A 23845-nucleotide genomic window follows, 5' to 3' on the forward strand; every position below is an offset into this window, starting at 1 on the left:
TTAGATATATTTAAAATTCAACCTCTTATTAAACACTTTAACACACAAAAGCTACTTTCTTAGAAACCAAAGTAGCAAACTTGTTTTGATCAAAGAAAATTTAGGCTGAGTAAAAATGCCGATGAATAGAATTGCGGTTGGGACAGCGGGAGAGGCCAGCCATCCGACTGTGATAAAAGCGGCTTTGGCTGAATTCTTTTCCATGCTTATTTTTGTATTTGCCGGAGAAGGGTCCGGGATGGCTTATAGTAAGATTCAAAATTCATTTGCTTTTGTTATTTTCACGTAGAATGGATGATTAAAGGTTCAAAATGAAAAAATTATTAATCTAACAAATAAGTACTATTAAGGGGCTAATGTTTTATTTGATGGCAGACAAGCTAACGAATAATGGGTCAAGCACACCAGCGGGGCTGGTAGCTGCATCATTGTCACATGCCTTTGCCTTGTTTGTGGCGGTTTCGGTTGGTGCAAACATTTCAGGTGGTCATGTTAACCCTGCTGTCACCTTTGGGGCATTCATCGGTGGCCACATTACTTTGTTACGAAGCTTTTGGTACTGGATTGCGCAGTTGCTAGGCTCCGTTGTCGCTTGCTTGCTTCTCAAGTTTGCCACCGGTGGAATGGTAACCTCTCATATCCATAGCTTTAATTTCATGTAAAAAAAAGTATTAGTTTAATGCTTAATATTGCTTGTTTCGATGACCTGTAGGAAACATCAGCTTTCGCGCTATCCTCGGGTGTATCCACCTGGAACGCGCTCATCTTCGAGATCGTCATGACATTCGGCCTAGTTTACACGGTATACGCCACAGCAGTGGATCCAAAAAAGGGAGATTTGGGGATCATTGCTCCTATTGCAATTGGTTTCATAGTTGCTGCCAACATCTTGGCTGGCGGTGCTTTCGATGGTGCCTCGATGAACCCGGCAGTCTCATTCGGTCCTGCTGTTGTCAGCTGGACATGGACTAACCATTGGGTCTATTGGGTTGGTCCCTTCATCGGAGCCGCCATTGCTGCCATCATCTATGACAATATCTTCATTTGTGATGGCACCCATCAGCCTCTCCCTTCCAATGATTTTTAATAATAATAAAAAAAAAAAGACAAATTCATGTCAGGGGCCAAGTTTCTCTCTGACATTTTTAGGTCAAAAAGAAAATAAAAAAAAGGGAAATGAATTTAGAGTTGTTGTAGTTGTAATTTGTTTTCAAATTTGTGTTGTATGAGCATTTAAAAGCCTCTTGATTTTACTGAATCCCACTTAAGTTTTTGATTATGTTAAACACGTACATGTATCACACATTCACTCGAATTTTAATCTATTTAAATAGTTTCATCATTGCAAGTTTCCCACTTCAAGTTGTCCATGAACTTCTTCAATTAAAGACAGCTGTTTCAAAAACAAGACAACACAAGCTTTCACTTTGCAGGAATTGTGTTGTTTGTTTCCAGATATCTATCTACCTGCAGGAGCCATATACTATCTTCCACTGTTCAAAATATCTATGAACATCTTATTTATAAACATCAACCATTCCATCTTTAAAGAGTGACCTAAATGCAAAATTAACCCTCTATCACTTTGCCCTTTTAGGTATTTAAAACTTTCTAATAAAAAGTAATTGAATTATTAATTTTGTCTCATTTTACCCCAAATCATAATATTAATTAATAAAACAAAATTGATAGTTTAGTAACAACTTTTGACAAAATTTTCTAGATATTTGAATGAAAAAAAAGGATATAATTTAAGGATCAATTTTATAATTAAGCCTAAAAAATGCCCAAATTTCCCACAACAAATATGACTAAAATTATTCTTCCTCTTCTTTCTAAAATTCAAATATCAGACTATCAAAACTCTATAAAAAGTATTTAATTGATAATTAATGAGTATGGTTTGATTCATGTTTAGCATTGGTTTACTTATTTATTTATTTTATTAAATTATATAATAAAAATTAAATATTAGAATATGCTTAAAATTTTTGTACGTATTTGAAATTTAATATTTATATTTTTATTTTCGAATTTAATCCTCTACTTTTCAAATTTAAAATTTTAGGTTCATTTAAAAACATTGTTAAAATTCTTCTATCAAATTTGTTGGTATAACATTTTGAAAATTGAAAATAAATACTCACTTGGTATCCATGTAACAAAAAAATGAAATTATAATTGACTTGAATTTAATAGAGAATTTTAATGGTGTTATCAATTCTTAAAATTCACGTAAGCATTTTAATCGAATAAAGTATTTTGACTAACTAATGACATTGTCAAGTTGAAAAATTATATTAAAATTAAAGTATAGAAATTAAATCTCAAATTTAATTGAAATATAGTGATCAAAGCTTAAATTTAACCATAAAAATTAAAGAGATTAGAATTGAAATTTAGCCATTATCCTTTCATGTCAAATAAAGAAAAAGAAAACATTGGGCATGTGTCATGTAAGGAAGGCCTTAGGCTATTGATTTGAGAGAAATATAAAGATCAAAACTGAAATTTAACTAGGTTTATTAGAATTAAAATTTAACCATTATTTTTCATGTAAAAAGAAAATTAAGTGAAATATAAGAATTAAAATTAAAATTTAACCATAAAATTAAAGAGATTAAAATTAAAATTTAGCCAAAAAAACATTGGACATATATCATATAAGCAATAGATTTGATTGAATCATAACAATTTAAAGAAATTAAAATTCAAATTTAGCTAATATTATCTTCTTATGTAAAGAAAATAAAATATTGGACATGTGTCATGTAAATAGGACATTCCTATAGGTATATATAAACTTATACATTTTTCCCTCTCAGATTCAATTCTTTCTACAAGTAAATTATTCAACCTCTCCCATCAGATTTCTTTTCGTGGATGTGACACTCAACACATATTAAGATATAATTTGCCCCCTAAATTTGTTCATATATATATATATGTAGGTCTTTTAATTATTTTTGATTTAGTTAATTTTTAAATTTGTATTTCATTAATTAAGTTAGTACCTCTACGCTAACATCATTAAGTGTGCTAACGTAGTACTATAAGTTAAATCGATACTGCCACGTGACAACACTAGCCAATTCGGTAGTCCCACTTAGTAATCTTTTAATGTGCCACATGACAAACATAAATTAAGAAATAAAAAAATAAAAAAATAAATTATGTTTGTCAAGTGGCACCACTGGATAGGATAGAAATGTCACGTCACCACAAAATGACAGTGTTAGTGTGAAGAATTAATTTGACTGACGGAATACAAGTTTAGGGACCAACTAAATAAAAAAAAATTTTAATGGCCAATTAGGTACAAATGAACAAGTTCAGAAACCAAAATATATATTATCTCATTCCTTAATGTGAGGAAAACTTAAAAAAGAAGTGCACATTTGGATATTTGATCAATTAGTACAACCTATTCAAAGGTTGGGTCAATCATCTAAATCCAAAGATTTATCTAAAATTTAATAGGGTTTGAGAAAAAATATTAGACTCAAAATTTAGACAAAAAAATAGATTTGTTTAAATTATTTTTTAAATAATTGTAAAAGATAATATAGGCGAGCCTAAAATAGATTTGGGTTAACTAATAATTAATATGGACGAAATTAAATAAAATTTTAGACTCATATTTCAGGTCCGGTTGGACTTGGACAAGTATAAAATGAGTAAATATTACACCTAAGTCTAGCTTAGTCTATGAAAACTTCTATAATTCTAGAGAGGAAGAAGAGGTCTTGATCCCAAAAATGATAAAATTACTATTAAATTCTTATAGATATTGTAAAATTGGGAACTAATATATGACAATTTTAATTTTCCAAAAATTTATAATCCAATTCTTCCCTCTCTATTTTTATTTATTTATTTTGACTTTGCGTTTGCTATTAAAAAAGACTCACTAAAAAAAGAAACCTACGAACATATTTTCTCTCTCTTCATCTTCAAACATGTAGCACACCCTTTTCTTTACATTTTCTCTACTTACTTTCCCGGTAACCAAACAGGGAAAAGTCGTATGCTTTCATTGCTCCTGTTTAAGTATTCAACTTTAAAAAGTTTGAAGAAAAACAAGGAAAAAGGTGGATATTTTTAATTCCCATGATCTTACTAACTATGTATATATCTTTAAAGTGTAGAATTTATATAACAAAAAAATGCATTATAAAAATAGTGTTGGAATCTATACTTATGATTTCGTAACCCTATAAACTTATGTGACCATGTTTGGGACATAACTGATTATTGTGTTTTACTTGAACGAACTTATAAGAATACATTTCTTGTGACACTAATGAATGAGACATCGTTCGGGAGTGAGAATCATGAGAAGGGACCCTAATCAAGTTTGGGAGACATATTCCGTTCGATGTCGATAAGATTAATGGCTCGACGGTAATAACATCTCGTAAACGTTCCATCAATAAAATCTCATTATCTTGATTGTCAAACCCTTCCAATTTGACCACTTTGAGATGCTGTAATTTTGTGCATCTGCTCACTTGCTTGGAACATTTAGTTGCATTTGGCATGACATAGCTATTGTGATCGATCTGCACAGGTAAGGATCAAAGTGAAAGGAAAATTGCAGTGCTATGTCTAATTCATGATTAAATGAAGTAATTTCACACACTCAAAGTGAAAGGAAAATTAAGCTTACAGTCACAAAGAGTAGCTCTAAGGAAGGACAAAGTTTTAAAAATGTGATTAAAGCATCACAATTGTAAAATCCCTTTGAATAATTATCGATCCACCATAGCTCCTTTAGTTTATAAAATTGGAAAAAAGATGATAGCGATGGACAAATTAATGCCTGTATTTGGAAAAAAAATTAATTACATTCAATAACAAGAAAACATAATATAATATATTTTTAATTAATAAAGTTATCGATTTTGATATAAAAATGTTAAGATTTAAATGTCAAAATTTATTAGATTCCACCTTTTAAGGATTACTGCACGAATCAAATGAATTTTAGTTTAGTTATTTTTATTTCATTATAATCATGTTGGAAGTCACATAATTTGATAAAAAATAAGTTATAAATTTCTGGACTCAAATCTTAAACTGATGTCAACCTCTTAGAGGTGAATGTATGAATCAATTAAACTAAATAGAGTTTTTTTATTAGTTAGGACTAGAAACTAGAGTTGGAGAAATAGAGAACATACCTCAAAAGTCCATTTGCACAAGGTAAGAATTTCAGAATTCTTGATGGTCAGCAGCACTCGATCAAAATCACATGTTTTGAAGGTATTGAAAGCAGGGCCTTGCCTAGAATCAAGCATGGCATTTCCAAGGTTGAAATGAAACTCAGGCAGAAACCATGGAAATTTCCCTCTATACAAAAAGGTCCTAAGTTTATAGGATCTAATATGGAGAGATTTTAAGTGTGGACAATCAAAGATGGTTAAGCTCAAAAGCTTTGTATCAGAATCAATGCTCATTGATTCCAATCCATGGCACCCAATGATTTTCAGGTTCTCAAGAAGCTGAAATTTCGAGACCATACACGAAACTGCTTCACTGCTAAGGTGGTTTACTGATGTCAAATTCAGGGTCTTAATGAAGAAAGTAGAGGGAGTTGGCTGATGGTCACTGAGATTTTGGGGGTTATTCAACTCTATTTGCCAACTAAAATGTTTTGGATTTTGCATGTTTTCATCTGAGAAATGAAGGTGAAGCTTATTGTTAGGTGCAAGTATGGCTGATAAGAGACCGTATTCCCCGAAATGGAACCGAAATCTTCTGGTATTCCTTGTTGGATTGTGTTCATCAAAATTTGCAATGAACCCAGAAACTGCAGAGGGAACATCTTCTTTGGTGCCATGTTGAACCAATGGCAGGTTCCATAGAAATCTCCATCGGGTTGATAGGAAAATGGTTTGGATTGCAGATTCAAAGGGAAGTAGAGAAATTATGTGGAAAAGTAGTTCATCTGGTAAACTACTTATGAAATCTTCCATGACAACTCTCTATAGTACTCAAAATTGGAGATGTTGGAAGCCCCTTCTCATATTGCTTGATTGTCTTGGGTGATTTGCAAAAATGGAGATCAATTGCAAATCAATCTCAGCTGCTTATCTGATTACTTTGAGCTTTTATATACAAGTTTCTTTATGGGGTTTGCTTACTTTTAACCTTTAGTCAAATTCAAAAATCACAAGCAACTTTGATTTCGATAAAATTTTCTAATTATGCTAAACAATTGGAAGGAAATGCTGTATCAAAGTGTTAATAATAACCAAACACAAACTCTTGAGTTTATATATATATATATATATATATATATATTTTTATTATTTTTTTATAAAATTGATTTTAATTTGTTCTTATAAAAATCTGAATTTTTACATAGAATTATTATAAGAAAACACTCGTTCTCATTCTCAATATTGTTTATATTAATAAAACATTAGAATATTATTAAATTAAATAAAGGTTAATATGTAATTTGTCCCTAAATTTGTCCAAAAGTATTTAGTTTGTATCTGATTTTCTTTTTGTACATAGTTGGTAATTGAACTTGTAATCCGTCACCTAGGTTGGTACCTTTACACTAACATTGTTAGTTGCTGACATGATACTTATAACCAATCCATTAGTAGCACATGACAACGTTTTAGTACGCCATGTAGCATATATAAATTTAAAAATTTATAAAATATTATATAAATTAATAAAAAAATATAATTTTTTCACATTTAGAATGAACTTGGACAAAATTTTTATATATATTTATTAATTTATTTAATTTTAAATATTTTTAAAATTTTTATTTATGCTCAACACATGACATACTAAAAGGCTGCATGTGCCACCACCAGATTGGCTATCGGTACCACGCTGATACAAACTAACGGTGTTAGTGTAAATGTACTAACTTAGGTGACAAAATGTAAGCTCTGGTACCAATTAGGTACAAAAAAAAAAAATTAGGTACTAACTAAGTACTTTTGAACAAGTTTAGAGGGCAAAACTACATAGAAACTCTATAATAAATTAACTACGTATACTCTTTTAAATCTAAAATATTACCGATTGAGTCTTATTTTGGTTGACACTAGCAATGTTACCGTTATGAGTTTGAACGTGTTGAATCGTGCTTATAATTCTATTTAATGACCTAACAAATAAATAATTTTTTCTCCATCATTTAAATTTAAATATTATCAAGAATAAACACTATTTGTATTAAGTGTAAGACTTTGATATCAATTGAAGAAATGGAGGGGATGCACTTGCCTGACAAACAAAAATTATGGTTAAAATGATGCTTGAAACTGTGGCCATGCACAGTTCGACTACGAAACAGAAAATGCATTAACAATAAAGAACACTAAGATTATTTATATAGTTCGACCTTAATTTACGTTTGCGGGGTTTTACCCGGAGCAATGATGCATTACCTCTCTTATAGTAAAACCAATGATTTAAGTCCTAGCATTAGTCTAACAGTAATTAATTTAGCAATCTCACCGTTATATAAATAGTAGATTACTCTCACTCTAAGCTTCTCTCTCAAAAGCTTAGTCTTGCAATTCAAGAGACTCTCTTGATTGCTTACAAAAATAATGCACACATAAAACGTTCCTAACCTGAACAAATTATGCTCTATCAATCTCTGAAGGTCTCAGTTCTCTTAATGTTCAATTTGACCTAGACAAAATTGAAGAAGTCTAAAAATCAATACAAGATACTACTTCTATAAGAGTTTCGATTTATTCCAATGCCTTCAAAATATGAAAAGTGACTTTCCTTATTTAACAAGGAATTTGTCTTGAGCCAAAAGAAATCAAACTTCAAGTTTTCAATTTCAACTCAACTAGTCTTTAAATACGAACTTTATACATCTAAAATAATTTTATTCTAAAATTAATAGCCCAATAATTTTATTCTAAAATTTGCCAACACTTAAAATATAAAGTACTGTCATTATTTCAGCCACAAAAGCAACCAGAAAACAAACTTGCCTCCAAATATTTCATCCATCCCTTCATTGGAGCCGCCATTGCTGCCATCATCTATAACAATATCTTCATTTGTGATAGCACCCATCAGCCTCTGTCTTCAAATGATTTTTAACAAAAAAGAAATCATATCAGGGGCCAAGTTAAATTTGGATTTATCGTATTTTGTTGTAGTTGTAATTTGTTTCTATATTTGTGTTGTAAGATTGTTCATTTTACTATTAAAACTTAAAGTTTTTTTATTAAAAATGATAGTTAAATTATTAATTTTGTCTCATTTTATTTCAAATCACAATATCATTTTTATTTGATGACGTATTTTTTAATAAAATAAGATAAAATTAATAATTTAAATATTAATTTTGATAAAAAAACTTTAAGTACTTAAGTGAATAAAAATATAATTTGAAGGATTTTGTAATGAAGCCCACCAGAGTTAAGAATTGAAAGTCTCCCTCATCCCAATACTGTATTAAAATATATATATATATATATTTCTCGGAGCCATGTAACCATGCTGTGTCGTCCTTTGGTGCATCATTCGGTACCCAGATTTCCCGCAACATGGATGACTAAAATTTATTCTTGGTTAAAATAGACTCCAAGTCCTTGTATTTTTTTTGTATATTTAGAATTTCATCCTTCAACTTTTTACTTTCAGGAATCTAGTTTATCTACTTTTTAAATTTAAAATTCAAGTGAAAATGTTCAAACTGTTAAATTTATTTTCGTTAAATTTATTGATATGATATTTTAAAATAATAAAAATACTGATTTGATAGCCATATAACAAAAGAAATAACATTGCAATGGACTTGAATTTAACAAAAGATTTTTAACCGTATTAATAATTGGAACTAGATTTTTAAATCCAAAAGTAAAGAGACTAAATTCTTGAAAATAAAAGTAAATAGACTAGATTCTAAACATATAATAAATACAGGGACTTGAAGGATATTTTAACAGCTATCTTTTTCCCATCACATAAATTTCAATATTCTTTCTAAAATTCAAATACAAGACTACAAATAGAAAAGTATTTGATTGATAGTTAAAGTCATTTCTCAGATTCAATTCTTTCTACAATCTACAAGTTAATTAAAACTTCTCCCATCAAAATTTAATTTCCCATGGATGTGACACTCAACACCTCCCATTCTTTAATATATGATTTTAAGCTTTAGTATATAGAATCAAAGTCAACCATCCAACCAACATATTACTGAAAACAAGAAAGGATTATATATAAATATATCAAGTAAATTGTCTAATTATTAATAAATTTATGTTTCAATTACTTTAAAAAATTATAAAATAGTCACTTAATTATTAAAATATTTTTATTTAAATTATTGAATCTAGAGCTGCCCATGGGCTAGGCCGGACTTGGACAAGAATAAAGTATGTTAATATTATGCATAGGCTCGTCTCAACCCAGCATGACCTAAAATATAGGCATAAAAAGACTAACCCAAGCCCATTTTAGTCCCACCCATTTTATTTTTGAATTATTTTAATTTAGTATTTAATTATTTTAATTTATTTATTTATTTATTAAAATTTTATCTAGTCACCTTAACATTAATTTAATGTTTACATTAGAGTATATATATTTAGTATACATTTATTTTTTTAAAGTGTTATAAATTATATATAATATAAAAATAACATAATATAAAGTATTATAAACTTTAAAATGGGCTAGGTCGAGTTGGTTTGAGGACGGGCCTTAAATGTTCAAGTTTGAGCTCGACCCATACTTTAAACGGGCCTAATTTTTTGTTTAAGCCCATTTTTTGGACATAATATTTTTGTCCAAATCCTCTCAAATTTCAAGTGAATCTTCAGACATGAATGAATAACCTAACTCATGAACAATTCTAATATAAATTGCTTGTATATGCAAGTTTATCAATTGGATTGGTTTAGTTTTAACCTTATTCAAATTCAAAAGTCACAAGCAACTTTTATTTTGATTAATTTTACACGGTAGCCATTGGACTTTTTGATAAATTTTTTCTCTTAATGCTAAATAATTTCTGTAGAAGCCCAAATTGCTCGGGCCCGATTATATCAAAACCCAACCAAACCTCTAAACCCACTAAAACCTTTAACCCATGACCCATTTACATCTACCCAAACCCATTACAAAACCCAAATATTAAACTCAATTCAAAAGCCCATTAAGCCCCCCAAAAAAAACCTAACCAAAAAAAAAAAGAAAAACCTAACCCCCCAAAAAAAAAGAAAAAACCTAACCCCCCAAAAAAAACCAAGAAACCCTAGCCACCTAACCACTTTCCCACTTGCCCCATTTTTCCTCCCATTTTTGATATTCATTGTCTACCACCACCACCTACAAAATAGAAAAAGAAATAATAGAAAATCATGTAAAAGATGGCTATAAAAAGCCATTCAAAATCATGTAAGGGGGGATTTTGAAAAGATTAAAAAAAAAAAGAGGAGACAAACACAAAAATCCCTTCAAATTTTGAACACAAAAGAAACATCAATAAAAAGGTTGCATTTTTTCTTTTTTTCCTCTTCTTTCGAATCTTTTTCTTTCTTTTTGTGTTGTTTTTTCTTTCTTTATATATACATATATTGTTAAAAAATTACCTTTTCATACACTGTGTGTGGTGGTTTGGCGACAATGATGACCGACGATCGACCAAGGACCGCCCCCTTGGCCGATTTCCTTTCCCCTCCATTCTCTCTTCTTTCCCTTTTTTAGGTATTTTATATATATTATGTATATATTTTTAATGCCATTAGTTATATATTTCTTATGTATATATTCTTAAATACTATTATATATATATATATATATATATATATATATTTTAAATACCATATTGTGTATATATTATTATTACAAATTATTACTATTGCTAGTATTATTATAACTATTATTATATTAATGTATATTTTATGTACATATGTATATATATATATATATATATATATTTGTACATATCATTATTTTATATTATTGTTGTATATTTTTATGTATATATTTTTTATGTACGTTTCCTAATATTTTCTTTTATTGTAGATATTATTATTATTATTATTATTATTACATACTTTTATTATATGCATATATATATATGTATTTTCATGTACATATTATTATTTTATATTATTATTACCAAATATATCATTTTCCTATTTTATTATTAGTACATGATTTGTTTTATTTTGTAAATATCATTATTATTGTTATTCTAATATTCTAGTATTCCATGTTAATATTTTTCATTAATGATATCATTTTTTTTAAGTCCTTTATCTATTTTAATTTCTCACTTTAGGAATATTTTTCTCATGTTTTAATTAATTTCAAAAATAAGGCAATGTACCGATTTAATATTAAGCTATCGATTTCATCGCTATGTTGGGTGAAATTAAATAAACTTGTGTTAAAAAACAGGACACCCTTTCTAAAAAATCGAAAACTAAAATTCTCATTTTCAATCGGATCACGATTAAATATTATATTGAACTCGTATTTTGAAAATCAAGTCAACACATGTTTATGAGATACCAATTTTGGGCGTCGCGAGGTGCTAATACCTTCCTCACAGAATCGACTCGAACCCCAATTTTTCTCTGGACTTTTGACGTAGACCTAAATTCGCCCTCATTTTTGTATAATAATAAGTTTTCTTTTTCTAAAAGGATGGTTTATTAGGTGTCCGGTCACACCTAGAAAAAGATCGGTGGCGACTCCTTTTTAATAAAATCGAAAGTTGGTTTTCAAATGTTTAATAAATCGCCACAATTAGCGACCAAGCGAAACTAAATTTTTTTACGTCGCTACAATTTGGCGACTCCATTGGGAACCTTTTGAGAGTCGAGTCGAATTAAACTCGCGTTGTCAAAATTTTCAAAGTTCCTTGTTCAAATTAACATTTAGTCGTGATCCTCAAATTTTTGTTTTCAAAAAATCATGCATTTGCATCGTGTTGTATATGTTCTAACTTGTTTTATCCGGTTGTTTTTCACTTTAAATTTTTGTGATTTTAGTTTAGGTTTAGTTTTTTTAAAACGTAAAGGTTTGCAAGTTTATCCCACACACCGTGCACGTGCATTTTGTTACATAACATGAGCTCTATACCCGGCTCGTCCCCATTAAGTGAAAGTAAACGCTACGCCTTCGTGAGTTAACTCGTTCCTCCGCACAGGCTAGTGAATACTTTCGGGTTACATATGACTTATGCTTTCGTGAGTTAACTTGTCCCTCTGCATAGGTATAAGTAAATGTAATCCCTCGAATTGATCTCGTAAGCCTATGATGGGCCATGACCGAGGCTCTGTACTAATCTTAGTAGATGACAGTGCAGACGATTCGAGTACCCATCTAGAATGAAAACCGCATATAGTGAACCATACGAGCCATCCAACTAGAGCCATGCCGAACCTCCGCTCGTTTAGTAGTCACCGAAATAAGTACACAGGAAAAGCACATCTTACCTTCTATTTCTTTTACATTTGTGCTTTCTAAGCAAGGGAATCAAGTCCACTGGACCAAGTAGCTTAATTTGTTAGATTTTCCACAATTTTTCTCTGTTTATATGTGTTGCGCTAACCAAGGTCGTTTGTATGTATTTTTATTTTTCATCATGCATCGAAGGCATCTTGTTAGGAAGGTGTTGATTAGAGATTGGTTGCCAAAAACGGGTTTCTAATGGAGGAGTCAATTATACGAGTGACTGAAACATTGTGTAATACTCCTTTGATTAAGGAAATGCCTAAATAGGGGCTATCTTGAAATTAACACCAAATTTTGCATATTCATTCATGATCGACATTCATTTGACATTCATGCATTCATTCATACATTCATTCATACATTGCATATCCCATACTCGGTCGCTGAAGATAAAATATATAATTCGCAGTTGTAATACCACAAGACTGGAACCACGTCATCCGTATAAAACGCGACGACAAGCTAGAGTAATGGAGGCTGAATTCAATGGAAGATATCTGCAAAGAATAGTCAGGGCTTTAAAGCCAGTGCACCACAGGGCCTGATACGGTTTGGGGTTCCAGCCTGACATGCGTCAAAGAAGAAGACAGTGGAAGAATGATCAAGAGAGAAGAATTGCAAGAACTTTGGGCCGAGAACCAGAATGGGAACCAATAGAGTACCCTCCTTTATCAAAAACATTTACATCTGTGGGAATGATGTACCCTGGACAAGATGATCCACGAAACATGCTGGGGTTAATTGAAAGGGGTTTTCAGAATGTCAGTATAAATGCCATTGACAAAGTGGCTGGTGCAAGTAAAGATGTCTCGAGGATACCCCCTTGCCCTCCTGGTTTCATGTTGAACAATTGGACTGCCGAGGAGATTCTTATAGTCTATAAGTCTTCAGAGTAATGCTAAACATTAACCATCTATTGTGTCCTTAGATAAAATAGAATTCTTTTGTAAGAGCTTGCATTCGCTCTTTATCATTTAAATGAACATCAATGAAGATGCATTTTGTCACGATTTTTCGCATTATCGCTAATTTCATAATTATTTTCTCATTTCATAGCCTACCCTTACATTTGCCTCATTGCCATGACATAACATTTTGTTTGTTGTTTCCAATACTTGGATGTCCCTCTATAGCTTCCTTTTCCATTCAAATTTCAGGTGCTCAGATATTGACGACGTGAATAAGCCCGTTACGAATCTTGAAATTGATTTTGAGAAGGCTGTTTGCTTAGGAGAATTTGAAGCCGAAAAAAATGCTGAAGATTATGTTTCGTCTCCGGAATTGTTAAGAATGGTGGAACAAGAAGATAAACAGATTTGGCCTCATGAAGAATCTGTGGAAATAATAAATTTGGGCACTGAAGAGAGGAAACAAGAAGTGAAGATTGGGACTTCTATTTCAGAGAGTACCAGGCATAGTTTGATCACTTTATTCTGCGAATACAAAGATGTTTTCGTATGGTCATATCAGGACATGCCAGGGCTAAATGAAGATTTAGTGGTCCATAAGCTCCCATTAAATCCAGAATGCAAGCCCATCCAGCAAAAATTAAGACGGATGAGACTCGAAATGTTGTTGAAAATAAAAGAGGAAGTCAAGAAGCAATGTGACGCTGGCTTCCTACAACCCTCCAAATATCCAAAATGGGTGGCTAACATAGTCCCGGTACCAAAGAAAGATGGCAAAGTACGAATGTACGTGGATTACCGTGACCTGAATCGAGCAAGCCCAAAAGATAATTTTCCCTTGCCACATATTGACACGTTGGTGGACTACACAGCAAAACATTCATTGTTTTCTTTCATGGATGGATTCTCGGGGTATAATCAGATCAAGATGGCCCCTAAGGATATGGAGAAAACTACCTTCATAACAATGTGGGGAACGTTCTGCTACAAGGTGATGCCATTCGGGTTAAAGAATACTGGGGCAACATATCAGAGGGCTATGGTAACGTTATTCCATGACATGATGCATAAAGAAATAGAGGTCTACGTCGACGACATGATTGCTAAATCCCGAGGGGAAGAGGAGCATGTAGTGAACCTCAAGAAGTTGTTTGAAAGGCTGAGAAAGTTTTAGCTAAAGCTTAATCCAGCCAAATGTACATTTGGGGCTACCTCGGGAAAGTTGCTAGGCTTCATTGTCAGTGAAAGAGGTATTGAAGTTGATCTAGATAAAATAAAAGCCATCCAAGAATTACCACCTCCGCGCATGTAAAAGGAAGTTAGAGGATTTTTAGGGAGATTAAACTACATCGCCCGGTTTATCGCTCAACTTACCAACCAATGCGACCCAATCTTTCGGCTTCTTTGAAAACATAACCCGGGAGAATGGAACGAGGAATGCCAGGTAGCCTTTGATAAGATAAAACAATATTCGTCCAGTCCTCCAGTGCTAGTACCGCCAACTCCTGGAAGACCATTGATATTGTATTTGACTGTGTTCGAAAGTTCAATGGGTTGCTTACTGGGGTAACACGACGAGTCAGGAAAGAAAGAAAAAGTGATCTACTACCTCAGCAAAAAGTTCTCTGAATATGAGGTAAAATATTCGTCCATTGAGAAATATTGTTGCGCTCTGGTTTGGGTAGCTTGGAGACTCAGACAATATATGTTGTATCACACGACATGGCTAATTTCAAAGCTGGACCCAATAAAATACATGATAGAATCGCCGGTACTATCAGAAAGAATAGCACGATGGCAGATCCTCCTTTCGGAATATGACATTGCCTATGTAAGTTAGAAGTCGATAAAAGGGAGCGCAATAGCTGACTTCTTAGCAACTCGAACGACAGAGGAATATGAGCCTTTAAGATTCGATTTCCCAGATGAAGACTTAATGTGCATCACAGAAATAGAATCCGAGTCATCAAAAGAGAAGTCATGGAAGATGTGCTTTGATGGTGCGTCAAATGCTTTAGGGCATGGAATAGGAGCAATCCTGGTATCACCAGACGAGAATCATTATCCGTTCACCGCAAGAATTAACTTCTTCTGTACCAATAATATCGCAGAATATGAGGCCTGTGTCATGGGGCTTCGTGCAGCTATCGAACGAAACATCAAGATCTTAGAGGTGTACGGGGACTCAGCCCTAGTAATTTACCAAATTCGTGGAGAGTGGGAAGTAAGGGACTCAAAATTGATTAAGTACAGCGATTTAGTGGCTGGATTGATCAAGCAATTCAAAGAAATAACTTTTCATTACTTCCCACAAGAAGAGAACCAACTGGCTGATGCCCTGGCCACTTTGGCTTCAATGTTCAAAGCAAGTAAAGAAGCAGAAATAATGCCCCTCAAAATGAGCATATACGAGGTCCCTGCACACTGTTGTAGCATTGAGAAAGAAGTAGACGGACGACCTTGGTTCTATGATATCTTAGAATATATCAAGAATCAAAGGTATCCCGAACAAGCGAATGAGAACGATAAAAGAACAATTAGAAGAATGGCAGCGGGATTTGTTCTTGATGGGGATATCCTGTATAAAAGAGGAAAGGATCAGATGCTTTTGAGATGTGTGGATGATGTTGAAGCTAGAAAGATACCTGTAGATGTCCATGAGGGAATCTGTGGGACACATGCCAATGGTTTCAGTATGGCCAGAAAGACTACGAGACTCGGTTACTACTAGTTGACGATGGAAAGCTACTGCATTAGTTTTGCCAGAAAATGCCACAAATGTCAAATCTACGGCGATAAAATTCATGTAGCCCCTTCGCCCCTTCACGTCATGACTTCTCCGTGGCCTTTTTCTATGTGGGGCATGGATGTCATAGGGCCTATTTTCCTGAAAGCTTCTAATGGACATCGATTCATTTTTGTGGTCTTTGATTACTTCACAAAATGGATAGAAGCCGCTTCGTTTGCCAATGTGACCAAGACTGCAGTTTGCAGGTTTTTGAAGAAGGAAATCATTTGTCGATATGGTTTGCCTGAAAGAATCATTTCAGATAACACCATGAATCTGAATAACAAGATGATGAAGGAAGTATGCGAGCAATTCCAAATAAAGCATCATAACTCCTCGCCCTATCGGCCAAAGATGAACGGGGCATTGAAGCAGCCAATAAAAATATTAAGAGGATCATTGAGAAAATGATTGAGAAGTTTAAAGATTGGCACGAGAAGCTTCCATTTGCTTTGTTTGCATATCGCACATTTGTACGAACATCTACGGGAGCAACTCCCTTCTCTCTGGTTTATGGAATGGAAGCTGTGCTACCTATCGAGGTTGAGATCCCTTCCCTACGAGTCTTAATAAAATCAAAGTTGGAAGAAGCAGAATGGGTACAAGCTCGATATGATCAGCTGAACCTCATTGAAGAAAAGCGTCTCAGGGCAATTTGTCATGGGCAGATGTACCAAAAAAGAATGATAGCAGCCCATGACAAGAAGGTACGACCAAGAGAATTCCATGAAGGAGAACTCGTGCTGAGAAAAATTCTCCCAATACAAAAAGATCTGCGAGGGAAATGGGCATCAAACTGGGAAGGACCGTATGTCGTAAAGAAGGCATTCTCAGGAGGAGCTTTGATCCTTACCGAGATGGATGGGAAAGAGTTGTCGAATCCAGTGAACTCAGATGCTGTGAAGAAATATTATGCTTAAGATGAAAACCCGAAAAGGGCATCTTAAAAAAAAAAGGGGGGGGGATCAAGGCGAAAACCAAAAGGCGTCTTGATTAGTACAAAAAGATTAGGATGAAAACCCGAGAGGGCGTCCTAATGAAACAAACCTGGCGGTTGAACGATAGGTCAAGCAGTGAGGCTACAGTATTTGAAGCATTTCTGAAAGCTCGAAATCTTCTACGCAAGAAGCCGCGCTCGAAAAAATTTTTGATTGAGGAACGAGGAAGAGTTCATGTGTTGAATATCTAGAGCATTTGTATCCATTGAATACGATCCTTTCTTTCTTTTTGACATTTTTTACTCTCATTGGTTAACTTGCTTTGTTTGCCACATTTGAAATAGATAATATGAAATATCATTTTTGTCCCTACCTGACCTTTTTCATGCATCTCATTATGTGTTTATTTACATGATAAATGGTGAAATGACATACTCTAAACAAAAAAAATGTTAAGCATTACCTGGATGAAAATTTGATAAGCACAAGAGTCTCAAAGTAAGAACAAAGTTCAATCGAAGCGGAAGAGTGATATCGAGAAACGTCGATTACTCGTGAAGCTTGAAGACAGTAGAAGGCTCAAGAGAAAGTCGAGAATCAAAGCAATGAACACAGATCCTCAACAATCGTGGCTAAATGGACATCCGACAAACATGCTTAAGGAGCACTTTGCATAATCATGTAGGCATAAAAGCATTTAAGACAAACATGTGCATATCATGATAACATCATACATGGCATATACAGTACCCAATGAGCAAGAAATCTTGAATGAGAGTCACATGAATCAAAGGAAAAGACACGAATTCTACCAAAGGACGTGTTTTGGTATTTTGATGTTTTTAATTCATGCTTTTCAAGGAAATCAACTCATATTGCGAGAGATGAGTTGAGCCTCAAGAAACGTTGAGGTATTTTTAATTTTTGTTTTCAAAATCAACTCATATTGAGAAGTGAGTTGAGCCTCGAGGCACGCCGAGGTATTTTTAGTTTACGTTTTAAATTGACTCATATTGCGAGAGGTGAGTTAAGCCTTTTAATTTTGTTTTTCAAAATCAACTCATATTGCTAGAGGTGAGTTGAGCCTCGAGCACTGTTGAGGTATTTTCAATTTTGTGTTTTAATTTCAACTCATATTGCGAGAGGTGAGTTGAGCCTCGTGTCACGCCGAGGTATTTTCAATTCTGTTTTCAATTTACGTTGTTCAAGAATCAACTCATATTGCGAGAGGTGGGTTGAACCTTTTAATTTTACTTTTTCAAAATCAGCTCATATTGCGAGAGGTGAGTTGAGCCTCAAGTCACACCGGGTATTTTCAATTTCTTTTTCAATTTACGTTGTTCAAGAATCAACTCATATTATAGAAGTGGGTTGAACCTTTTAATTTCTACTTTTTCAAAATCAGCTCATATTATGAGAGGTGAGTTGAGCCTCGTGTCACGCCGAGGTATTTTCAATTTCTTTTCAATTTACGTTGTTCAAGAATCAACTCATATTGCGAGAAGTGGGTTGAACCTTTTAATTTCTACTTTTTTCAAAATCAGCTCATATTGCGAGAGGTGAGTTGAGCCTCAGGTTACGCTGAGGTATTTTCAATTTCTGTTTTCAATTTACGTTGTTCAAGAATCAACTCATATTGCGAGAGGTGGGTTGAACCTTTTAATTTCTACTTTTTCAAAATCAGCTCATATTGCGAGAAGTGAGTTGAGCCTCGGTTCACATGCTGAGGTATTTTCAATTTCTATCTTTCAAAAAAAATTCAACTCATATTGCGAGAAATAAGTTGAGCATCAAGACACGTTGAGGTAATTTCAATTTCTATTTTCAAAATTCAACTCATATTGCGAGAAATGAGTTGAGCCTCAAGACACGTTGAGGTAATTTTAATTTCTGTTCAAAATGAGTTGAGCCTCAAGACACGCCGAGGTAATTTCAATTTCTTTTCAAAATTCAACTCATATTGCGAGAAATTAGTTGAGCCTCAAGACATGCCGAGGTATTTTCAATTTCATTTTCAAAAAATCAACTCATATTATGCGAGAGGTGAGTTGAGCCTCGTGACACGCTGAGGTAATTTCAATTCTGTTGTCAAAAAATCAACTCGTATTGTGAGAGCGAGTTGAGCCTCAGTCACACGAGGTATTTTCAATTTTCGTTTTCAATTTCGCCTTTCAAAAAATCAACTCATATTGCGAGAGGTAAGTTGAGCCTTGGCTCACGACCGAGCTATTTTCAATTTCTATCTTTCGAAAAAATCAACTCATATTGCGAGAGGTGAGTTGAGCTTGAGATCACACACCGAGGCATTTTTTCAATTTATATTTTTCAAAAAATCAACTCACATTGCGAGATGTGAGTTGAGCCTCGGTCACATGTCGAGGTATTTTCAAAATCTGTTTTCAAATTTTGTTTTCAAAAATCAACTCATATTGAGAAGTGAGTTGAGCCTTGGCTCACGATTGAGCTATTTTCAATTCTTGTTTTTTTCAAAAAATTCAACTCATATTGCGAGATGTGAGTTGAGCTTTTTAATTTCTACGAGAGTTGAGTTGAGTCTTTTAATTTCTGTTTTTCAAAAATCAACTCATATTGCGAGAGGTGAGTTGAGCCTTGGCTCACGCGCTGAGCTATTTTCAATTTCTGTTTTTAATGTCTGTTTTTAGAAAGTCAATTCATATTGCGAAAAATGAGTTGAGCTCGGGATCACATGCTTGAGTAGAGAATAAAGATTGAAGCTGATTGAAGACGCCGATTTTGTCTCCTTAAAGTTGCGAGTGGAGTTGATCGAGGGCATCGATCTTACCTTTCGGAGCCGCAGAAAGAAGACCAAAACCTTATCTCACCGGCGATAGAAGAGCATATTGAAGTTGTAGATCTTATCTTTCCGGGTTACGATGAAGCGGATCGAAGCCACAAATCTCATATCCTTGAAGTTACATTGGAGCAGATTGAAGCTACAAGGCATATCTCCAAATTTGCGATGGATTGAACCAAAGTCGCAAGATGCGGTGGACCTGAAGGGACTAATTAAACAAGAAGAGTTCCAAACCAAGTCAAGACCTAGCAAGACTGGCAAGTTTGGTCTTCTTGAAAGTCTTTGCTCTATTATCGTTGCACAACAATGAGCAAAGAGGGCAATTGTAGAAGCCCAAATTGCCCGGCCCGATTATATCAAACCCAACCAAACCTCTAAACCCACTAAAACCCTTAACCCATGACCCATTTACATCTACCCAAACCCATTACAAAACCCAAATATTAAACCCAATTCAAAAGCCCATTAAGCCCTCCCCCCTAAAAAAAAAACCTAACCAAAAAAAAAAGAAAAAACCTAACCCCCAAAAAAAAAAGAAAAAACCTAACCCCCCAAAAAAAACCAAGAAACCCTAGCCACCTAACCACTTTCCCACTTGCCCCATTTTTCCTCCTATTTTTGATATTCATTGTCTACCACCACCACCTACAAAATAGAAAAAGAAATAATAGAAAATCATGTAAAAGATGGCTATAAAAAGCCATTCAAAATCATGTAAGGGGGGATTTTGAAAAGATTAAAAAAAAAGAGTAGACAAACACAAAATCCTTCAAATTTTGAACACAAAAGAAACATCAATAAAAGGTTGCATTTTTCTTTTTTCCTCTTCTTTCAATCTTTTTCTTTCTTTTTGTGTTGTTTTTTCTTTCTTTATATATACATATATTGTTAAAAAATTACCTTTTCCGCCCAGGTAATGCGGTTTTGGCGTGACAATGATGACGACGACGATCGACCGATGTGACCCCCCCTTGGCCGGATTTCCTTTCCCCTCCATTCTCTCTTCTTTCCCTTTTTTAGGTATTTTATATATATTATGTATATATTTTTAATGCCATTAGTTATATATTTCTTATGTATATATTCTTAAATACTATTATATATATATATATATTTTAAATACCATATTGTGTATATATTATTATTACAAATTATTACTATTGCTAGTATTATTATAACTATTATTATATTAATGTATATTTTATGTACATATGTATATATATATATACATATATATATATTTGTAAATATCATTATTTTATATTATTGTTGTATATTTTTATGTATATATTTTTTATGTACGCTTTCCTAATATTTTCTTTTATTGTAGATATTATTATTATTATTATTATTATTACATACTTTTATTATATGCATATATATATATGTATTTTCATGTACATATTATTATTTTATATTATTATTACCAAATATATCATTTTTCCTATTTTATTATTAGTACATGATTTGTTTTATTTTGTAAATATCATTATTATTGTTATTCTAATATTCTAGTATTCCATGTTAATATTTTTCATTAATGATATCATTTTTTTTATGTCCTTTATCTATTTTAATTTCTCACTTTAGGAATATTTTTCTCATGTTTTAATTAATTTCAAAAATAAGGCAATGTACCGATTTAATATTAAGCTATCGATTTCATCGCTATGTTGGGTGAAATTAAATGGCTTGTGTTAAAAAACGGACACCCTTTCTAAAAAATCGAAAACTAAAATTCTCATTTTCAATCGGATCACGATTAAATATTATATTGAACTCGTATTTTTGAAAATCAAGTCAACACATGTTTATGAGATACCAATTTTGGGCGTCGCGAGGGTGCTAATACCTTCCTCGCGCGTAACTGACTCCCGAACCCCAATTTTTCTCTGGACTTTTGACGTAGACCTAAATTCGGCCCTCATTTTTGTACAATAATAAGTTTTCTTTTTCTAAAAAAGGATGGTTTATTAGGTGTCCGGTCACACCTAGAAAAAAGATCGGTGGCGACTCCCTTTTTTAATAAAATCGAAAGTTGATTTTCAAATGTTTAATAAATTGCCACAATTAGCGACCAAGCGAAACTAAATTTTTTTTTACGTCGCTACAATTTCAAAGAAATGCTATTTCAGAGTGTGAATAATAACTTAGCACTTATCGCGTCTTTTTCTGCCAAATATTGATGCTCCAATATTCCATGTGTCTTCATGTTCCCATGCATGCTTTAATGATTTCGTGGCTTGTCTCCTTTTAAATATTTGCTAGATAAATTAGTTTGCTTTTACGTTTAAAATGTGATTACCATTATGCTACATTACTTTAATTGATTTACTCATGATCTGGATTCTTATTTCCACACTCAATCACTTTCTTTTTCCTTTCATGAATGTGTTTATAAAAATAATAATAATTCCAAATAATTTGTAATAAAGGCAACATTTATTTAATTACTATAATGCATGATTCTTTCATCTTGCTAGAAAAGATTTCATTAATTATAATTAAAGATGGAATGTTTTCAAAATCGAAAAATTGTTCAACTTATATTTTCGTCAACTCGAGAGATATAGAAAATACTATATTAAATATATATGTTATTAGTAAATATATTATATCTATATATTTAAAACTCGGTTCACTCAAAAATAAAAATAAAATGTATAATTGGGATCATAATTAAATATCGAATTTTGAACTTTTAATTTTCGAGGCTCGAGACAACACGTATTTATTAACGTATTAATTTTGGGTGTAACGAGTGTGCTAAAATTTTTTTTGTGAGTAACTGGCTCCCAAATCAAAATTTTTCTTTGATTTTTTGAACACAAACCCAAAATTGCATTTTTAAAGAATTTTAAAACTTTTCTTTCTAAAAGATGATTTTATAGGTGATTGATCATACCTAACATAAAAGATTTGTGGCAGCTCCTATTTATTTAACAAAACCCGATATTTTAAAAAAATTAATGTGTTTTCAAATATCATCAAACTAATTTTTGGTCAAAAAAATAGTTTTAACAATAACCTAATAACAACATTTTCCATCCATATTCCAAAAAAGCCAAAGTTTATATACTTTGATGTATAACTTATTAGAACTTTGGTATGTGAGTATATAAAGTTTTGTTTTCTAGATATAACATATTACTCATGTGATTTCTTTCCCGTAATCCATATTTGAATTGGTCAAATTTGCACAACACTCAATATTATCTAGATTCACTCTTTCACTAAGTTCTTTCCCTCAAAAACTTAGTCACCAATTAATCAAAACAGTAAATCCAACATTCACTCAAAACAAGTTTCAATCTTGAATAAATAAATGCTCTCTAAAACTTGTAAATAAAGCAATAGGCAAATAGTCTTTGATAAATAGAGTTGTACACTTGTAAAATCGCAATCGAGCTAGCATAATTGACACACACTATTAATATTTTACTCAATTTAGTACTATTTGCCAAGTCGGTGGTGCCACATGGCAACATTAGCTAATTCGATAGTTTCACATGGTAATTTCTTAGTGTGTCACATGATAAACATAAATTAAGAAATAAAAAATATAAATTATGTTTGTCAATTGACACCACTGGATAGGATAGAAATGTCACGTCACCACAAGCTAACGGTGTTAGTGTAGAGGATCAATTTGGTTGACGGAATACAAGTTCAAGGATCAATTAGATCAAATTTTTTTTAATGGCCAATTAGGTACAAATGGACAAGTTCAGAGATCAAAATACATATTATCTCATTCTTTAACGCGAGGAAAACTTAAAAAAGAAGTGCACATTTGGATATTTTATCAAGTAATTAGTACAACCTATTCAAATGTTGGGTTAATCATCGAAATCCAAAAGTTTATCTAAAATTTTAGAGGGTTTGAGAAAAAAATGTTAGACTGAAAATTTAGATAAAA

The 23845-nt window shown here is 32.5% G+C and overlaps 2 protein-coding genes across 2 annotated transcripts; one reads left to right on the forward strand and one right to left on the reverse strand.

Moving 5' to 3' along the window:
* LOC108452003 (aquaporin TIP1-3) lies at positions 1 to 1286 on the forward strand. Its single transcript, XM_017749729.2, has 3 exons — positions 1 to 248; positions 376 to 626; positions 713 to 1286. Exons 1-3 carry the CDS (start codon positions 116 to 118, stop codon positions 1085 to 1087), a joined length of 759 nt encoding a protein of 252 aa, XP_017605218.1. The 5' UTR covers positions 1 to 115; the 3' UTR covers positions 1088 to 1286.
* A 2928-nt stretch (positions 1287 to 4214) lies between these two features.
* LOC108451311 (F-box protein At2g39490-like) lies at positions 4215 to 5978 on the reverse strand. Its single transcript, XM_017749015.1, has 3 exons — positions 5184 to 5978; positions 4670 to 4822; positions 4215 to 4562 (listed from the first exon to the last, which is right to left on the reverse strand). The coding sequence occupies exons 1-3, from the start codon at positions 5976 to 5978 to the stop codon at positions 4215 to 4217; spliced, it is 1296 nt and encodes a 431-aa protein (XP_017604504.1).
* Between the last annotated feature and the right edge of the window lie 17867 nt (positions 5979 to 23845).

This window comes from Gossypium arboreum, chromosome 10 (assembly GCF_025698485.1).
Source record: "Gossypium arboreum isolate Shixiya-1 chromosome 10, ASM2569848v2, whole genome shotgun sequence".
Taxonomy (NCBI): Eukaryota; Viridiplantae; Streptophyta; class Magnoliopsida; order Malvales; family Malvaceae; genus Gossypium; species Gossypium arboreum.

Coding starts and splice junctions, on each gene's coding strand:
- LOC108452003 (XM_017749729.2), top strand. CDS start 116: ATGCCGATGAATAGAATTGCGGTTGGGACAGCGGGAGAGGCCAGCCAT. Junction 249..375: donor AGGGTCCGGGATGGCTTATA/GTAAGATTCAAA, acceptor ATTTGATGGCAG/ACAAGCTAACGAATAATGGG. Junction 627..712: donor AGTTTGCCACCGGTGGAATG/GTAACCTCTCAT, acceptor GATGACCTGTAG/GAAACATCAGCTTTCGCGCT.
- LOC108451311 (XM_017749015.1), bottom strand. CDS start 5,978: ATGGAAGATTTCATAAGTAGTTTACCAGATGAACTACTTTTCCACATA. Junction 4,823..5,183: donor TGTGCAAATGGACTTTTGAG/GTATGTTCTCTA, acceptor TTCCAAATACAG/GCATTAATTTGTCCATCGCT. Junction 4,563..4,669: donor TAGAGCTACTCTTTGTGACT/GTAAGCTTAATT, acceptor TTACCTGTGCAG/ATCGATCACAATAGCTATGT.